This window comes from Psittacula echo (assembly GCF_963264785.1).
Source record: "Psittacula echo genome assembly, chromosome: 2".
In the NCBI taxonomy this organism is placed as follows: domain Eukaryota; kingdom Metazoa; phylum Chordata; class Aves; order Psittaciformes; family Psittacidae; genus Psittacula; species Psittacula echo.
In genome coordinates this window covers 68,322,689-68,342,481 of record NC_137737.1, presented here as the reverse complement: position 1 = coordinate 68,342,481, position 19,793 = coordinate 68,322,689, and the positions used below count along the sequence as shown (strand labels likewise).

General features: G+C 41.5%; 1 protein-coding gene across 11 annotated transcripts in view; it reads left to right on the top strand.

Annotated features, from left to right (window-relative positions):
* The window catches only part of HIVEP1 (HIVEP zinc finger 1), a 131,760-nt gene that overhangs the window by 71,415 nt on the left and 40,552 nt on the right, over window positions 1–19,793 (top strand). For all 11 annotated transcript variants that reach the window (XR_013956254.1, XR_013956255.1, XM_080610579.1 and 8 more), the window contains one exon: window positions 858–911. Coding sequence is in view for 9 of the 11 variants with exons in the window: in XM_080610579.1 (XP_080466705.1) it covers window positions 858–911 (54 nt within the window). In the remaining 2 variants the exon portion in view is untranslated. The remainder of the gene's footprint in view (window positions 1–857; window positions 912–19,793) is intronic.

Here is a 19,793-nt window from a genome sequence, read left to right as displayed (position 1 = left end):
ATGTGGAGCTCAGCTTCTCCCACTGCCACTGCTTCTTACCAACACAACCTGAAGCCGTCCTGAAACCACTCAGAGGACTATGTGCTACCAAAAAAAATAGGACTCAAGTTTTATTCATTTTGGTTGCTCCTTTTCTTGCTTCTTGCTCTGCACTTGCAAATGCAGACACATGCAGAACAAGCCCCCCCCCCCCCCCTTCCCGCTGCATCTTCCGCACAGCTTTGGCAGAAACACAGTTCCCTTCCCATCAGTGATGTGTCTGAAGGGCAGCAGGTGATTTGCAAAGAACAGGACGAGAGTGAAGACTCAAGGCCTCTTTTTGCTCCTGCTGTGTCCATGGGAATTTGTGTAGTTTCACGGAGGAATAAGCACAGGGCTGCTGCTCACGCCCGACTAGTCCTGTGTGACAGTGCTGGCTCCATCACTTCATGCAGCAAATCCTGTTTGCTGTCTCTATCGCTGTGGTTAATGCCCCGTTGTCTTTCTAACAGCATTTTTCAAAAGCTTATTAAAATACTCTGTAATGCACCATAATACCTGTTCCGAAGAGTCCCCTGACTGCATTAATTATTATAGATGGTACAAAGCTATAGTGGGATTAGCTGTTGGCTGCAGATCCAATGCCAGTGCTTTTCTTTCTGCAGTTCCGTGTAATTTAACATGTCAATAGCCTTGCTAGTAAAACATGATAGAATTTTATATGGCTGTATTACTCGTAATGTACCGCATATTTACCTGTGAATGGCATCACTCATAAGTACATACAGATAGTTCAAGACAGATGACAGTAAATGACTTTCTAAAATCTTGTGGGTTTTTATATAAGTATTTTAATAATGACTTCTTTTTTTTTGCAGACAAAATTGAAGAAGCACAAAAACAACTTAATGGAACAGAAGACCAACAGAGAGGTAATAAACAAACCCCAAAAATGAAATGGAAAAAAACTCATTGTGATTCCAGAGGCTGATCCAAAGCCTTCCTGCATCAGTGAAAAGACTGCACTGGACTGAGCACTGTGTGAGGCCCCAGGCATATCTGTCTGCAGACCAGAGGCGGTCTGTAACACCCCAATTTGCTGAGGCACAAAGGCTTTGTTTTAACCACTCAAGTTGCTGCCTTGACCTTGATGAGACTGCTGAAGCTGTAGTATTAGAGATGTGTACGAGTTACTGACTATAGCATGTGCTGTTGGTTCGTTACCTAATCATTAATAACTATATTTGGTTTACGGCAAGCGCAATATGTGATGATTCCTACCAGATGTTGAAGGGGGATTGATCATCACAGGTTATTTTAAGAAACAGATGACCTGTGACAGATTAAATCCGTGTGTTAGAGCTTAGAAAGCTGATGGAAAGTCATTGTATTTCAGGGCTGGGTGACTACGGAGGTACTGTTTGGTTGTGTGATAAAGCTCTTCCTCTTCTGCGCACCCACAGAGATGCTCAGAGAAGGGGAGGGGCACAGGCAAACAATATTTTGCTGGGCTACGACTGGGCCCATCGTGGGAGAGCCGTGAAAGGTTCATCTCCACAAGCCTGGAGAAGCACATGGGCAGAAATCCGTATTACAGACTCAGGGAGTGAGACCCTGTCCAGATCCCTTCCAGGGCTGTCCCTGCAGAGCCTCAGCCCCAGTGTCTGGGTGTGAAACCCATCCTCATGAGCCATGGGGAACAGCTCTCCAAGTTACCTCCTGGTCTAAGGGGGGTTGCCAGCTGGGGGTGTGGGACATGTAAGGGGACTCAGGGCAAGAGCTTTTGGGCATTGCACAGGATTTATTATGGGATGTTTAGGGGAGGAACCAAAGGTAGGACAAAGGTGGGATTTAAGAGATTTGGGCAGTAACAAGTGTGGGATAAGGGAATAAAAGAGTTCATCTGTGTAAAGGGCTGGCTGATCAAGATGCTTGTCTGGCGATGCCCTGTACCTCACCAGCACAGTCTGTCCTGTCTCCTTTACTAAACTCCACCTTCAACTGTTTTCCAGTAAGGAACTCTTTACTCTTTGTGTGTAGGGGTGTGTGTGTGCAGTGCAGCAACTGGAGCAAGTGCGGGTCTGATTGCTAGCAAAGATAATGCAGATGAGCCAGTGAGCAGGTGATGTATGCTGGGGGCCAGGATGGGTTTGGGGGTCTTGAAGGGCCACTCCTGGGTATGAGAGTATCTTTATGTCCTTAGGGGTGAGAGCACAGAAGGGCAGCTGTAAGGACCAGAGGAGTCCTGGACACCTCTGGCTACATTTGCAATGGTCTGTACCAGCAGCTGGAGTGAGGCCGCAACCCTGGGGGCTCATATGTGCGGGTGCAGCAGCTTGGGATACTGGTATCCAGGGGTGGCTACTTGGGCAGACTGAGTTTCTGAGCCCAGCTGCTGGTGGGGTCTACCTTGGACATGGTGATACTTTCCCACTTAATGGACCTCTGCCCTGCTCAGGTGGATCAGGGAGCAGGATGAGTGTTGGTGTGAGTGCTCAGAGTGTCTGTCTGCGATCCGTATGTCCAGCTATATATGCATATATATATGTATGTATGTGATGTATATGTGTGCTCTGTATGCATGTCCCTACTGGGAAAACATTTTCAGCCTTGCTACTGGTTGGACCTGGGGGTGTGGAGCAGCAGCAGCAGCCTCATTTCTCTTGAGCTGCCAGATTTGACGTGAGATATTTTTCTCTAACAGTACCTTCTTTCAGTGCTTTGTCTTTTCTGAGTAAGCATTCACCTTTCCTGGTAGTGAGCTGTCCTTCTGGCCTGTGACACATCTGTGAACAGTGCTGTAAATTGCTGATGCTCTGTCCTGGAACCAAAGTTTATTATCTTTTGAAACAATGAACTTCAAAACTTTTTGAAGATCAGGGAACAGAAGAAGTACCCAAGTGGATCTCAACAGGGTCCATCTGGCCCAGAATTCGGTCTCCAGCAGAGGCAATAGGGCATACTGTTTAAGGACAGCATATAAGCCTGGCCACTCTCTTCAGTCCATTCCCCTCATGCTCTTCACAGACATTGGATTAGGGATGCCTGCCTCATCCTTTTAGTTCCTAGACATTTATGGAGCTGTTACCCATGAATCCTTTTGATTAAATGTTGTCTGCATCCAGTTTTCTATGACAGCAAACTGCAGAAGTTCCCTACTGATCACAGTAAAAAGTGATTTTTTTTTTTTGCTCAGTTTTCAACAGGTGTCCCTCAGTTTAGCCACTGTGGGATTTGTTAAATAGCAGTTCTACAGTCACCTTATCCACTGCCTTCATGATTTTATAAATCTTCTGTATCTCGCTCCACTTTCTTTTCTCCAAACTCATGACTGGTTTAATTTTTCAAGGGAAGGTTTGATATAAACTGTCTCGTCTGGGCGCCAGGACTGTGATGTTGCTCTATGTATTTTTAAAAGGTGAAAGGGAGGAAAAAGTGGCTAGAGGCAATAGCAACCCTTGAGAGATTTACAGAGACTTTTAATCAAACTAGACCTTCTACTGAATAGTTCCGACAGAGTTTTGTTTAGTGGGTCGTAAATAAGCGGTATTGTCATCCAAACGTAATCAGCTTGGCAGGCAAAGTATAGCTGCTCTCATTGCTATAGGTCTTGCAGAGGTAGTATGGCTCTGCATCAGTTGTTGTGATAGACATGTTCAAGCTAAAGACCTGCTTTCAGGTGTTTGTTCTCACACATGGCCCAGTAACACCTTTGCACAAAGGAAGAGTAATCCTCTAGTGTAAACTTAGCAATGTACTCTGAAAAGGATGGTGCTGCAAAGATTTATGTGGTGGTGGCACTCAGCTTTCAGCATCTCAGAATCAGAGATCATTGCTTAATCTTTGGCTTCTAACCTGAATTCGTGTGGGTGACAATTGAAAAATTAAGTTTTGACATAGAAAATTGATAAATAACTGAGATAATAAAGTTACTCTTTACCAATGAAAATGTCCTCTGCCCTTTTTTTTTAAGGTTTCATAAATGTCTGAGTTAGATAGATTTCTTGGTGATATGAAGTAAACAGAATGGTTTATTTGAAGCTTTAGAGTCTGAAGGCCGCTGAAAAAAATAAAAGTATATATTCTGAGCCAAACAAGTAAACAAAAATGTGCACATATTCACATAAGTTATTTTAAATCACAATCCAGTTATGCAGGTTCATGTGAAGTATGGTTATATATCTTCTCTCTTTGTTCATTTATTTTGTTTTTCAGTTCATCTAGATCAGTTTAGATTTGTTTATTTCCTGTCTGAAATGAATAGGGAATATAATTTTGTGGAATTTATCACAACTACTGCTCTGTCAGTTGCAGAGCTGTCAGTGGCACAGCGTATTTGCAGGAAAGAATTTTTCATCAGTTTAATCATGGTGGGTTTCTGCTGACTAGCTTTGTGCACCGAGCAGTCATAACTTTATACATGTGTGGGTTTTAAGTTAAATTTAATTGACTACAAAAAGATACGTGATTAACACCTCACTTTGCCATTAGTGTAGTAATCCAATTAAGTGCAAATTGAAGTAGGACTCTGTTAAGCACGGAGGAAACAGTAAATGAGCAGATATAGTTTTCAAGTTTGTGGATTTTGGTTTTTTAGTACGAAATTTCAGTTGGAAGGCCTACTCTGTTATTTTTTTGGAGTGATAGTCCACAAATGCGTTCAGATTATGAATATTTGAATGGCCTGCCAGTGAGAACAGAAACAGGTTTGTTAGGGGCACCGCTCACCTTCCTGCTCAGTGAGTGTGTAAGGTGGGTCGTTCTTGTGTCATTATGTTTTCTCTCAGCTGCCCAATTCTGCTATGAATTTTCAGTAGGAGCAGCTGTGCCTTTCTTTAGGTTTGATGGTGTCTCCCAAGGCTGTTTTACACCTTGGGTCTGCCCCTGCTTTGAGGTTGAATTTCATCACATACAAAAGTTTGTCAGTGTGGTGCAGAAGAACTTGCTCCCAGTGAGTGCTCCATGTGGTGTTCTTTAAGATCCTGGAAGGGATGGTGAGCTTGAACTACAGAAAATCTCTCCTTGGGAAAGCGGTGAAGGCTTTCTTTGATGTGGAACCCAGTGGGTAGCATGGGCTGGAAGGCAGTCAGACAAATCTGACTGCTTTATCTTTGATCTGCTGCTGGCCATCCTCCTTAGAAAGCCAACCCAAGAAAGTCCTCTCTGTCTTCTCCCTTCCAGACTGGTAAAGTCAAGTCCTTTTGGGTCCTTGTGATTACTATAGAGGCTTCTAATTTGGTCATCCCTTCAAACCAGTTCAGCCACTGAAGGCCTATATGAAATGCTGTAAGCATTTGTTTTCCTCTTTATCCATTGCAGCAGTTCTCTGCCTATCACAGCAGTCTGGGTCCTAGCTAGGTACATTAGCTCCACCAACACCATCACTGCATTCTTTAGGACTGCTTATCTCCAGACTTGGCACCACCAATGCTAAAACTGCTGCCTAAATCTCATTCTCTCCTTTGAAACTGTTCTTGGAACCAAAGTTGGTGATTCCAGCAACACCAAGATTTGCCATAAAATGAATGGCAGATCCTAAAAAGAGCCATCTCATGGCCTGATATATACTCTACATTACAGGCCAGTCCTGATGTCTCTAGGGCTGTCTGGAGTACTATTCCGGACTCAACGACATCATTTAAGATAACTGCTTCTTGCCATATCACAGCCAAAAGGATCAATAATCTGCTAGATCAGATGGAAGATGGATTTTCTCATTCTGCTTCTCAGTCATGGTGAAAGCTGTGTCTCAGAGTATAAGGTGGCCTGGGGTGGTCTGTAGACACATGCATGTTCCTCAGCCTCATTGCAGTTTGGTCTTGCAGACTGTCATGGCTGTTTCCAGGAGTGAATTCATCCTTCTGAATAAGCTGCTGTTCTTGTTTAATCAATTCTTTTACCCTCTGCAATGTCATGGTTTAACTCCAGCCCCACACAGCTGCTTGCTCACTCTCCTGCAGTGGGATGGGGGAGAGAATTGGAAGGGTAAATGTAAGAGAGAAAAAGGTTGAGATAAATGTAGAGGAAAAGCTGTGTGTGCAAGCAAAGCAAACCAAGGAATGCCTTTACTACTTTCCGTGGGCAGACGGTGTTCAGCTGTCTCCAGGAAAGCAGGGCTCCATCATGTGTTACTTGGGAAGACAAACACTATCACTTCGAACATCCCCCTCTTCCTCCTTCTTTAACCAGCTTTATTCCATACCATATGCTGAGCATGACACCATACGGTATGGAATATCTGTTTGGTCAGTTGGGGTCAGCTGTCCTGGCTGTGTCACCTCCCAGCTGCTTGTGCACCCTCAGCCTGCTCACTGTTGGGGTGATGTGAGTAGCTGGAAAAGCTTTGGCTCTGTGTTGAGCACTGCTCAGCAGTAACAAGAACATCCCTGTGTTATCAGCACTGTTTCCAGCACAAATCTGAAGCATAGCCCTCTAGTTGCTACTATGAAGAAAATTAACAGTATCCCAGCCAAAACAGGCGCATGCAGGAGAATGGGAGATGGGTAGACTGTCTGTACTTATTTCTTCAATAGGTAGAATTTTAGACAGCTTACTGATTGTCACTGCAAGCTGTATGCAGTGTAACACATCCATCCTGAGCTCAGACTTTTGGTCCCCCATGCCCATGCAGGCATCTGTCAGTCTCCAGATCTCTTCCCAGGACTGGCAGGTGTCTGTCTAGCTTCAAGGAAAAGTCTATTTTCAACCTACAATTTTAGGGATCAGAGGTTTTGTATTACCTGCTGCCTCAGCTACTGTAGCTGACTTTACTCTGACAAAGCATGGGGAGATTTACCTTTTGAACACCAACTTTCCTTCAAGGTCTGTGCTCCATAGCATGGACAGGAGGAGCCATGTTCTAGTGGTTCTTTTAGTTACAGCACTCCTGGTCTCACCCACAGAAAAGTTCTCGTAAATAGCAGAAAGGAATGTGCTGCCAGTTAAGTTTCAGATTGGTGCATTATATTGGTCCCCTCCTGTTGGCCAATTCTGACAGTGAGTACTCATATTTGGAGTACCCACTTGAGCTGAAAGGATCAGGTCTGTCCTTAAACTGTGTTAAGGTCTGTTTAGCACCTCTCTGAGTCTGTCATTTGCCTATCAACCAAGTTGCTGTACTTTCTCACTCCATTGATTTCACACTCCTTAAAGAGCTTTTTCTGTTTCTTGCCTGAGGCGGGAGATGCTTTGTGTGAAATTTGAAGATGAAGCTGCGTATTCTGCTGTATCCTCAGTTTCAGATTCTCAGCATAGCTGTTCACTTCTTGGTTTGTGAAGATGGATATTTAAGTTGTTCTCACTTGTTCCAGAAGTGCAAGCATCTATGACAGATCTATCTTGATGATAGAATTCCTTTCCAGAGGTACCATAAGTTGTCCTTAGGATGGTATCAGAATTTCACCCACATCAGCTCTCTTTCCAGAGTCTTGTGTTTAAATGTTAATAGTTCCCTCTTCATTTGCATCTTGAGATACAGAAACATTGTGGGCTGGCCAAGAGTTTTGTCTGACTTCATCAGTGGTTGTTTAAGTGGCAGCAGGCTCTGTTGGTATTTACTGAGAAACCACTAAGACAGAATGATTCAGAGCTCTGGTTTGGACACCATCAAGGTCCAAGCAACTTCTGGGGTGCTGTTGAAAAATAGCTTTATTTACAGTTTCTGTCACGGGGCTGCCTAAAGCCTCTGTCTGCACTTTCAGTGGGTACTGATCTGTCTCTGAAGCCTTAAGGTTGACACAGCATTTGGTGAAGTCACTGCATGCAGGACTCTTAGGACTCTCCTTTTGCCTGCTTAGGTCCATGTATAGCTGTGTGGAACCACCCCTCATGTGAATGTATATTTGAGCTATCCTGCAAAGAAAGAAAGGGTAAAAAAGGAGAGATTACGTTCCAGCAGCAAATATTCTCCAAGATGCACAATCCACATGCACATATGTTCCCCACCCACACTTGTAGTCCCTTCGAAGTGGTGTGTTGGCATGGAGGAGAAGCAACTGAAATTAAACGTCCTTTACCTTGTTTGCCCATCTGCTGTTTTTTTAACTGGAATATTATTTTTCTAGTAAATCTGACAGTGCTGAGATTTAGGTGAGGAAGTTCATAGAATCATAGAAGAGTTAGGGTTGGAAAGGACCTTAAGATCATCTAGTTCCAACCCCTCTGCCATGGGCAGGGACACCTCACACTAAACCATTTCACCCAAGGCCTCATCCAGCCTGGCCTTGAACACCGCCAAGGATGGAGCATTCACAACCTCCCTGGGCAACCCATTCCAGTGCCTCACCACCCTCTCAGTAAAGAATTTCTTCCTTATATCCAATCTAAACTTCCCCTGTTTAAGTTTGAACCCATTACCCCTTGTCCTGTCACCACAGTCCCTGATGAAGAGTCCATTCCCGGCATCTCTGTAGGCCCCCTTCAGATACTGGAAGGCTGCTATGAGGTCTCCACGCAGCCTTCTCTTCTCCAGGCTGAACAGCCCCAACTTTCTCAGCCTGTCTCCATACGGGAGGTGCTCCAGTCCCCTGATCATCCTCGTGGCCCTCCTCTGCACTTGTTCCAACAGGTCCATGTCCTTTTTATGTTGAGGACACCAGAACTGCACACAATACTCCAAGTGAGGTCTCACGAGAGCAGAGTAGAGGGGCAGGATCACCTCCTTCGACCTGCTGGTCACGCTCCTTTTGATGCAGCCCAGGATACGGTTGGCTTTGTGGGCTGCGAGCGCACACTGCCGGCTCATGTTCATCAAGTTGATCATTATAAACATTAGAAATGGATGTATGAGACTTCAGAAATGTTGGTTCTGCTGCAGATTCTTGGTAGACATATTTTGTATTGTCAGAGTCCTTCCAAACCCTCCCTACTTTATCATCCCTCTTGTTAAGTGAATGGATGTTATTGACAAAATTATAGAGGGAGTTTCAAATACATTATAGATATATCAGCATTCTCCCTTCATAAACAAAATATTGTATACGTCTTACCTTAAAGATTGGTACCCTTTTTATGTTGCCTGTCCCAGCTTACAGAGGACTCTCATCGGCCTGCCATCTGGCCTCAAAGGAGCAGCCAGGTCCCTTTCCTTCTCTCCCCTTCCTGCAGGCATTCCTGATCCCGCTTCCTGCCACTGCACCTCTCCCTGCCAAAAAGCAGGTGGGAGCACCGCGTGCTGATGGTGTACCCTGCTCCCTAGGTCATTGGCTGTGGTCAGTACTGTATTTTTTCATACAAGGGAAATAGGAAACTGAGTGAGAAGGGAAGAGATCAAACAAAAATCTGGAAATATGGTGCTTAACTGTTTAAGCATTTTGATTTACTGGCTTAGAGTGACCTCATCCCCCACAGATGCTTCCCTGAATTTTCCCTGTAAGTTTGAAAGCATGTGAGCTTTCTGGATTCTTTGCTGCCATGGTACCCACGTACTGTCATTAGTCAAACCCATTTTATTTCAATTTTGTATTTGTAGGAAACTGTGCCATGTTTTTTGGGCAAGACATGTAACCAAGATCCAAAGTTTCATTTGATTCTTTTCATCTTTCCATCCTTATCTCTAGCAACCATATGGGCTAGAAATACAGTCACTCTAAATGGAAGTGGATAATCTTCAGTAGCTGCAAGTTACAGTAGTGTCCTGTTTGCTACTTAACACTGATGAGAGGATTAGCTTGCCTTTTTATTTGTCTGCTGGCATACACCAGAGGTACCTACCTTTTACTTTCCAAGTGTTCAAAACTACAAGTTAGCAACGGTATTTTATGCAGTTCATTTATGCATTTTCCTGGTGTCTGATTTCATAAAGTGTTTGTACCTACATTAAAATATGTCAATACATGTGTCTGAGAAGAAATTTATTTAAATTGTTCTGTGTATCTTAAACTATTAGGCTTTAAATCAAGTCTGAACTGTCTTTCTTAAATATTTATGGCAGCTAAGACAGCCGTGATAGGCTTGATGCAGGAACTGTTTGTGTCTGTAGCTCATGTCGTACCAGATCTCACATTTTCATAAAGTCCTATCTATTCTTAAAATCTCTGGTGTTTTCAGATTGAGGGAGCATTGCAGGCTGTTAATAACAACAGTGGCTACTTGAAAGGTCCTTCTTGTCTTCGGACGCATTCAGTGCAGTGGTTTGTGCTCACTAAGGACAGTGAGAAAACTTGCCTGACTTCTGTGGGGACAGGAATAAGTCTCTGATATCATTTAGCTTCATTTTTCGTTGCTTTCGTCTTCAATAGTTAAGTACATTTTAATGTCCTCATTTTACCAGTGAGGGTAAACGGATAGAAATGGAGATGTTTACATGTTCTTTGCTCTGAGAAACAACATTAGAATATAGGCTGGAAGTTTTTCTGGCTCCTGTAAATCTCTTGGGTTGTGAGTCAATGTCTGTATCTGTTATTTCTATTTTAATTTTCTTTGGTTAGTATATTTAGTTTAATCTACTAGCAACTGAAATCTGTTCAGTAAATCCACTGCAGGTGCTAGACATAGCAAGAACTGGTATTGTTTTGACAGGCAGACAAACAGATTTACAGTTTTAAATTGTACATTTCATCCTTTGAAGCTATTATGAGAACTGGGTTAAAACATTAATTAATGGGATGTGTAAGTAATAGTATTTTGACTTTTCCTGACAAGTCTGGCAAATTTTTTTGAGTGACAGTTCAGCACAAGAGATTCCAACCTGCAAGTGACATTTGCAAAGGGACATTGCACAAATGAACATTATCAAACAATTGCTGAAAAAGCATTCCTGATAGTAAATGGCAAGTGGCTGTTCCAAATGGTACAATACATCATTGAATCAATGGCTATGTTTTCAGGATCGTAACATTTTTAGCTTGACCCAGCTTTAACAAATAGAAGGATTTCTCTCAAGTTTCTAAAATCTGAGGCCAGAACAAGCTCAGTTTTGTGGTGAGATGATGCTGAGCTAACAAGCTAGCTAATTCGAGAGGTATACCTATGCACGTGTAGTAAATGCAATAGGTTGCTAATTTTAGCTGACGTGAGCCGGGCGCGAGCCAGTTGCTGAAACGCAAGAATTTTTACTTGTGAGTTTCCTTGTAGTCTGCCTTCCTTGTGAGTAATGAGTGGGGTTTTTCATACTTTCTGGATACTCCTTTAGCACAAGGAGTTGTTAGTTTCCTTTGGCCTCCTTCGCATAAAAAATATAATATAAAAATGGATAGCGAGTTAGATAACACTCTCTGGTAGCTCTGTCCTTATAGGCTGACCTGGATGGAGTCTTTCATAAGAATTTCCTAAAAAGGTACACATGTGTATGTGTGAGAGGGCAAAAAGAGAGACTGAGCACATCTGTGGAAAAGGGCAGGCTAGGCTGGGAAAAGGAAGGAGCTCTTGAGTAATTCAGAGCTGTCTGCACTGAGGACCTCCCATTGATGCTGAAGCAAACCTACCCTGGGGGAGGTCATCCTTCCCACCTCCAGCATGGGTGGGTCCAGCCAGACCCACCTGAGCTTCCACTGTTAGGAACTTCCTGGTGTCTAGATTTCCATCAAATCACCTAGCTTCTGCTTTTGTCATGTTCACAGCCCCATTTAGTCCCAAAAGAAAGACGTGCTGTGTCAGACTTCTTACTTGCTTTGCCAGAACTCTGGTTCGGTTCTCTATTTTTAAATAGTATGGTTGTTAGGTGTGAGCGTTTTGCTGCTTTTCATTTCTCTTCAGTTGCTACAGGCAGTATGGAAATTGCTCCATTTGATCCCTGCTTTTCAAATGGAAGATTATGTTAAAGAAATGCAGAGAGTATGACTAAGGAGCTTGTTCTGGTTTCAACATCATTATGAGCAAAGATAGTCTAGTTAACATCTTGTTCCTTTCATTTCTACTTGTAACCCTCGGACTCATGTTTGCAGATTTTATATTCAGTATCTCATCTGACCAGATAGCACTTGCTCTTTGCTGATAACCCTACAACTAGTTGCTGTTTCATGAGCCATTCTATAACTCTGTTTTAATGGCCTTTCTTCTTCTGTGTGTTAGAGGTAGAACTAGCTCTAATGATCTATTAGCCAAATCCTAACTTCCCAGTAACAGCTGATAATCCTAAAATTGCAAACAGATTATTTAGTTATGAAACTGTTCATAACATTACCTGGCATTGGAGGAATATTTCCAGATGTCCCTGAGGTATTTTAGTTAATTTCTGGAATCATACTTTTTCTAACTGTTTGTCTTTAAACAGCTTTATTCTCACATGGATAACTGAGTGAGACTGGTTTTTGGTTAGGTTTGACTGGGAGCCCATAAATTTGCCTTTGGAGAGGCACCCGGTCTTATTTTATGTCTTTGGAGTGCCTGGGGAGGAAGAACTTCTCAGGCTGGGATTGCTTGTGATGTTAGTTATCATAGTGTTGTCTCTTCACCTATTCATAGTCAACATGCTTTATCTTAACAGCACTCAGGCAGTGATTACTTAGTTTAGTATTAAGGCTTCTGTGTGGATTAGTAATACGGAGTTGTTAAGTGGCTGCAATGCAGAGCCAGTGCATAAACTCCATAGGGCTACTTTGAATAGCATTTTTTTTTCTGAGCATATTTAATATACCATAGTATATGCCCTTGCTGAATATTCGTATATTGACAGTTTGTTAGGTAGCTGGGCATTAAACATAGGTTATGTGGTCTGAGTTTGCTGTTCCTGTCTTGCCTTTCTTCTGTCTTGCAATGAAGTGCTCAAGTCCTATAAAACTGTACAGTGGTTCAGCCTCTGCTGGTTATGATCATGGGAAATCTCGATCAGTATCAAATGTCATGTTTCATTTAATGTGTTTCATGCTGGGCAGGAAATTAATTGTTTTTAGGGAAAAAAATAATCCATTTCACTTTGGTCAGAGATTTTCAGATGTGCTGAAATTTTGCATTTGATTCCTGTTCTCATGTGGATGTTGGCATTTCTTAGCTGAGGCTCTAGTGTTACCTCAGTGGTCAGATGTTTGTTGCTGTTTGATCTTCGTAGTCTTCCTCATCAAGCGCACTGTTTTTATGGTTAAAAATCTGCTGGTTGTTACTTTCTTTGCTCAAGCCAAGAAGCTAAATGCACAAAATGATACCAACCTGTCATAAAGAAGATCTTTCTTGGTGTTGTTAGCATAGGGTAGTTATGTCCTTAGACCCTATCAGGAGTCTTACTGCCAAGATAGTTTTGATGTCAGTAGCCATGACGCCGTCAGAAAGGCACCCTCAGACTACAGCGTGTCATTTACTCTTTACCTATCCCACGGCCAAACAGGAGTTGGCAGGCTCTCAAGTCTGGAATGAAACTGTATCACAGCGGAGCTTCCTGGTGAGTCCAGGCTGTGTGCCTCGGGGTGAAGGTGTCTCACTTACCTTGTGCTAAAATGTTATTGCACAATTTATAATGCTAATCCTCTGCCCTTGCTCATGGTGCCACCACATTTCATCTACTTGTGAGGACTAGCTCAGAGTACATCTTTGTGGCTGCACCTTTACACCTGTATACCTTTTGCTGTATCACTTGCTAGGATGCATGTAGTCTTGATTCTTGGGGAAGAACCTTTGATGTTCGTTACCTTCAAAGTGACAGTTCAGTCCTGTTTATATATTAGGAGAAACAGTATATTATATAGTTTAAACTTTACCATTTGTACTAAACATTATTAACTAATGTTTGCCTGCTCTGGGCTGTGTGAATGAAAGCATGACGAGGAGATCAAGGGGAAGGATTATCTTCTCCTACTCAGCAGTCCTTCGACCACCTTTTAGATACCGTGTCCAGTTTTGGGGCCCCTCGTGCATGAAGAACGTCAAAAACCTGGAGTGAGCTCAGCACTGGGACACCACCCATCAGGGGTGGAGTACTTGTCCTCCAAGGAGAAGCTGAGGGACAAGGGCTCATTCGGCCTTGAGAAGAGGTGGGTTTTGGAGGGATATCATGAAAATGGATTCAGACTCTTCACAGTGGAGCATGGTGGGAGGATGAGAGGCAATAAGATTAAATTGAAATGAGAAGAGGTGCGGACTGGCTTGTTCCCCACGAGGACAGTCAAGCGGTGGAATATATGGCTCACAGAGACTTTTAGACTCTCTACTTGGAGATTTCCAAGGCCTTACTGGACAAAGCCTTAAGGACTCTGGTCTGATCTCATAGCTGGCCCTGATTTCAGAAGGAGGTTGGACTTGAGATTTGCTGAGGTCCTTTCTCACCTGAATTGTCTTGTGACGTTACAAAATACTAGTTTTTCAATTTGGGAAACTTAGTGGTAGAGGTACAGGGTATGATTTCTTGGTGTACGTATCAATAAACATGTTCTCTACAATTACCTTTAATAATATGATCTTGAGATACACTGATTTTATGAGCTCATAAGGTGTGATGGTAGAGAGCATTAAAATTTAATTTGACTTTACAAAATGTATACTTTCATTGAGGTTAATGGCGCTACTCGTATGAGTGCTGGTACCACATATTAACACAGATGCACCTTTCCTGGGGTTATGTTAGTAGGATTTTTGCTGGTTTCGTTAGTAATGAGAAATTTTGCTAATAAAATTTTTAACTTTCATACCAGTATAAAAGCCTGGTGTGAAATGACCCTTAAAAGAGGATTTGGGAACCTCTCTCTTTTTGACAGCTAATATGATAACTTTGATGGGTCACATATCAAACCAGAGCTTAGTGTTGTCTGTTAAAAACACCAAGAAAAATAATGATGTGTTTACAGGCAGTATGAAATCAAAACCATACTTAACCTTATCTATGCCTTATGGAATGGTCCGATATTTGCTGATATTAACAAAAGAACATATGTTGCCATAGATGACACTTAATCCAATTCATATCCGACTGCTTTTAGCCTTTGAATGTCAAATCCCTCCCCTCCCCCTTTTTTAATTAATTAATGTCAATTTGTGCTTTACATAGAGATTAAGTGTTTTTTAAGAGTCTGCTCTGTATATGTTTGGATTAGTGTTCTCGCAATAAAAACTTTTAAGCATAGATTAAGCCTACTGACAGAGGTTTTCAAATAGCACTGCTGACTTGGAGTCCTGGCTGGCCTCCTGGCCTCTGAGAGACCACCCTGTGACCTTCTCAAGAAGTCTGAAGTTATGCACCTGAAATAAGACTCTTAAAATTGTTGGTAATTGACTTTAAAATCCTCTCTATTTCTGCTTAAAATTAAGCAAGGCACTTGGGTTAATCTTGGTCAGATCTTTTTGTTGGCTGTTGACTCTGACCATTTTCATACGTGGTTTATGTAATTAAGGGTTAATGTTTGGCGGGTTTTATGCTTCGGAAAAACTATCATTTTAGGGAAAATATTTATGGCTGTACTTAAATTTAGGAGGCAATATGAAGCTAGGGAGACCATTTAATAAAAAATGAAAATTTAGTTATCCCCTGCTGTGTTTAATGTAAGTTCTGGTGGCCTAACATTTGCCAGCCAGACTTATTTCTTGCTTTCATAATGATGTTCTTTATTCACAGAAATAGACCCAGTGCAGTGATTCATGAGTGCTTTTGATAGTTTTGGTGAAATCAAAATTAAGTAAGTATCGTACATCAAGAATAAAGAGTGTTTTGAATATCTAAGGACACTGGGAGGCTTAGCTTTAGTCAGCATCGGATCCTTAGTAATGATCTCTTCTGAAAACCCATCTTTGGATCGCTACCATTGTTTGTTGTCAGAGTAACATTTTAGCTGTATGTGTAAGACATCAATTAGTATTTAAACACTTTCAAAAGAGGTTGCTCTTACTTGCAGTGCCCTGGGAGCAGAAGTACAGTTTTAGGAGCTAAACTTCAGGCACTTGAATTGGATAATCTGGTGTTTGTATAGGAGTCTGCAGTGATTTTTAAAATTCGGCAACATGAAGTGAGTGCATGAGATGAAAATGGTGCATTGGACCATAGGGGCAGGCAGTGATGGCTTGCTTGGTGCTTCACATGATAGCACTGAGGGAGAAGGGAGCTTGGTGCCTTGCTTCAGTTCCTTCTTATTCTCTTTCTCTTTTCTTTTTAAGCGTAAGCATGTAACTCTATTAGAAGGGAGAGAAAGAGAGTAGGTGTTATAATAACATGTAGGCTTTGAGACAGGCAGTTCTGGAAGTTACTTCAACAAAATCATTGAGATCATTTTGTCAAGACACTGTTTAGTTCACCGGTAAGTGTTTCGGAAGAAGAAAATCAGATTGCTTATACCTTTCCTTTATTTGCTGTATGAGTTACTTTGCCAGATTGCTATCTACACCATCACATTTGTGTTCTGCTCTATTTCCTGTGCACAGAGCAAAATGCAGCAGAGAAATTACAGGTTAACAGTCATGTTTAGAAACATCAGTTTTTCTTGTCATGTTTTGAGTGCAGAATTCGTACCGAAGCAAAAGTATTAAACAGAGAATCTTGATAGCAAAGCAGAACAAAGCCAACCAGGCGAAGCACGCAAGAGATGCTCTGGTGTCCCTGGGATATGAAAAGTGAGGAGCTGAGCACAATGACGTTGTTACCTCCTCTCTTGGGCTGGGTAACTTAATCCTGTTTGATATAATACAGCTTATGAAAAAGATATTTTTTAGACATCTGATTGAGGTGACAGCACTTCTCAGCAACACCACTTCACCACCTGAGAAAAGGAATTACTGATGAAGGATAAGAAGGGCTTTGTGATTGCGGAGGGAGGTGAGCAGAGCGCAGGAGAGAGAAAGAAAAGCAGATCAGTTTCATTTTTATTTCTCACACACACATGAGGATGTTTCTACCTTCTCTTTGTTCAGTGTCAGCTTGTTGATGTGGGTACATGGCCCTGGCAAGTTATTTAGCTCCTGAAAGCTTGTAGCTCTGAACTGTGGAGGAGTGTTTAGCACTATGGGGCTGCTGCTTTTCACCACATTTGTTGTTGCCTCTGGAAGTATTGATGCAGTTGATCTTTGGGGAAGCACATAGGTGTAGATTAACAAATGTGTGGTGGAATATCTTCAACATAAACTGGGAATACGAAAAGAAGACTCACACAGAAAGAACAAGAAACTAAAACCAAGTTAAGTTCTCAGAGATTCCTTTTTTCCCCAAATATGCTAGAAATGTGGCTTTTAGCAAACATGAGGTGAATATTTCCATTAATAATAATGATTTCTAAATTATCAAGGAGTGAAGTGGAGCACAGGACTTAAACTATTGTTAAACCATTGTCAGTGAAGTACATTTTTCCACATTTTGTAGATACGTATGTGAAGCAAATCTGCAACTCCATCTCTGGAATCACCAAAGACGTAAAGTGAGAAATACAAATAAGAAACTAGTTCTCATGATTCCTGTAGACTGGAATTTTATTAGTATTGAAATACAGAAGCAGGACAACTAGTGCTTGCAAAGACTAAAGAAAAATCTATTTCTGTATTTAATGCAATGCATAACTTGCCTTTGTTTATTCTTTTTTCTTTCAGTTTCCTGAACAATTCTTATGGTTTGCCATGTGTTGAACAGCATATTTTTAAAGTAAAGCAGTAAATAAATTATGGAAAATTCTGATCTTGTATTCATAACGTTCGTGTTTTTAATTGCTTGATTGGTAGATTAGAGATATATTCTTACTTTATTTAAGGCTTTTGTAAGCCACATTACATCTTTCAGCTGTGTCTGTTTCCAGTTCACTAGTATGGTGCAGTTCGAGTGTGTTTGTTCCTCTGCATTATGTGATTGAAACGCGGGAATAGTAATTATTCAGTATTCTGAGGCATCAGGAAGCAGCATATCATTTGACTGTTCAACTGCTGCAATATGAAACTCTCAAGTCTTTTTTGTGTGTGTTTGTCTGCATCGATGTTCGCAATTCCTGGCACCCTTACCTTCCTAGCTGTGCATAATCTGCCCAGCAATTCCTATAGCACTCTGATACAAACACTGGCAGTGTGATCGGTGTGGAGGCGTGATTGTGACGGGATAAAAGCTGCAGTGTGTGCTTAAAAGGAACCAAATTACTTATGCTCAATTAACATGACCATGCTTCAGAGGGATCACCAAACCTTGGCTAAAAGCACTCTTTCATACAGTTACCTTGTTAATTTCTCCTTGATTTGTGTAAAATTTTTTTTTGTTACCGAAGAAAAAAGCAGTTGCAGTAGACTGAAATTTTAAAGAAATCACCATTAATGATATTGATCATAACTTATTAATGTAGGCCACTCGTTTAATTGTGAAGCAACAGAAAGGACAGAACATCGTGATGGAAGACTGCTCAGCTTTGAATATGTTAAATCCAGTCTAATATGAATGGGTTTTGGTGATAAAGCGATAAATACAAAGTTCATTTAAAGGCTAAGTGAGTGATTACTGCAGAAATTTCTTTCTGGATGCACAAGAGGAGCACAAAATCCCCATAACTAGGTTTCGGAGCCAGTAGTTCTGGCAAGGGATTCAAGCATCTCTTTCATGGGACTGCTGAATGTGTCAAAACAGGCTCTTATCTTTATCGTTAAATTTCCTCTAGTAGGGCTGAGAGAGGAATAGGTCAGGTTCTGCAGAACTTGCACATTTGCAGTACAGTGTGTGTGATGTGTAGTCTTTAATCTTTCAGTTTGCAAGGAAATCTCCTGAATATCCATTCATCCTTGATGAATATATGTATACAATTAAGTTGGCACTGAGTTGGAAATGGGATTTTGAACTTCCAAGTATCTGGCATTAGCATATAGCTCAATCCCACCTGATTTATGCTCTGACACGGAGAAAACTAACATCTTGCCTTTCTTCTCCTACTGGTCACTTTTGCATTCTCTTCTGCTACAAAAGTTTTAAGCATTGCCTGTGTTTCCTTTATAAGAGGGTTTCACCCAGGATTCCAATATCTCTTGTCAGCTGCACACTATGTGTTGGCTTTCATCCCACATAGTATAGAAGCCAGATGATGCTTCTGCAAGAGGATAGTCTTCATGCCACTCAGAGGGGTCCATAGGGTTGATGGGCACTGAGATGTCTGAGCTTTCTCTACTTTCTTTCTAGTGAAATTCACTGTGAGAACTTTGTCCTTTTATACGTTGTCTTAGGGCTGTTCTTTACCTAGAAGTGCACGTACACCTCTGTTGCTGAGTAACTCTGTGCTAGGTAAACATACCACATGGAGTTACTCATTAATGCTTCCCAAAATGTGTGTGCAGCTGAACCTTTTCAGAGACATCAGCTCTCTAGTCACATTAAATTGTTCCTTTGCTTAGAATACTGGCAATCAGGTTTGACTAACAGCCTAATAAACTAGTTGTAAAAGCTTAAGAAAATTAATTTAGTATTTGGCTTCCTCTGCAGTACCAGCTACTAGCTGAGGCAGTAGCTATAACTGTTAAGAAAGAAGTAATAAATTAATGAATAAACCAACCAGATTAAGTCTAATTCTGTTGAGATAAACAAAGGTGTGTAACATCAGGTATCCATAAAAAAATAAGCTTGTAAGTATCAACACTGAAATTCAGTCTATATGTGGTTTTTTTTTGTTATAGAGAAAATTGTATTCCGTACAAATACAAGTATGTCCTACAGGATTATTCTGCTGAATAATACTCCAATTCATTTATTCTTCACTGCAGCCCTGAAACTCTGCACGCATACCTGCCTAAAATCAGCAACAAGTGTAGCTAGTAATGAAATAATTCAGATTTAGTTTATTTTGTTTCATGATGCACAAATAGAAAATCATTTAAGTGTGACTGATTTTATTCATCCACTGTAGTTGCTCATCTGAAATGCTATTGAAGTTCAGTAATTGGAGCTCTGAAATACAGTATTTGACAGATGGTGTGGGTGGTTGTGCCATTTCCATGATAAATCTACTTACAAA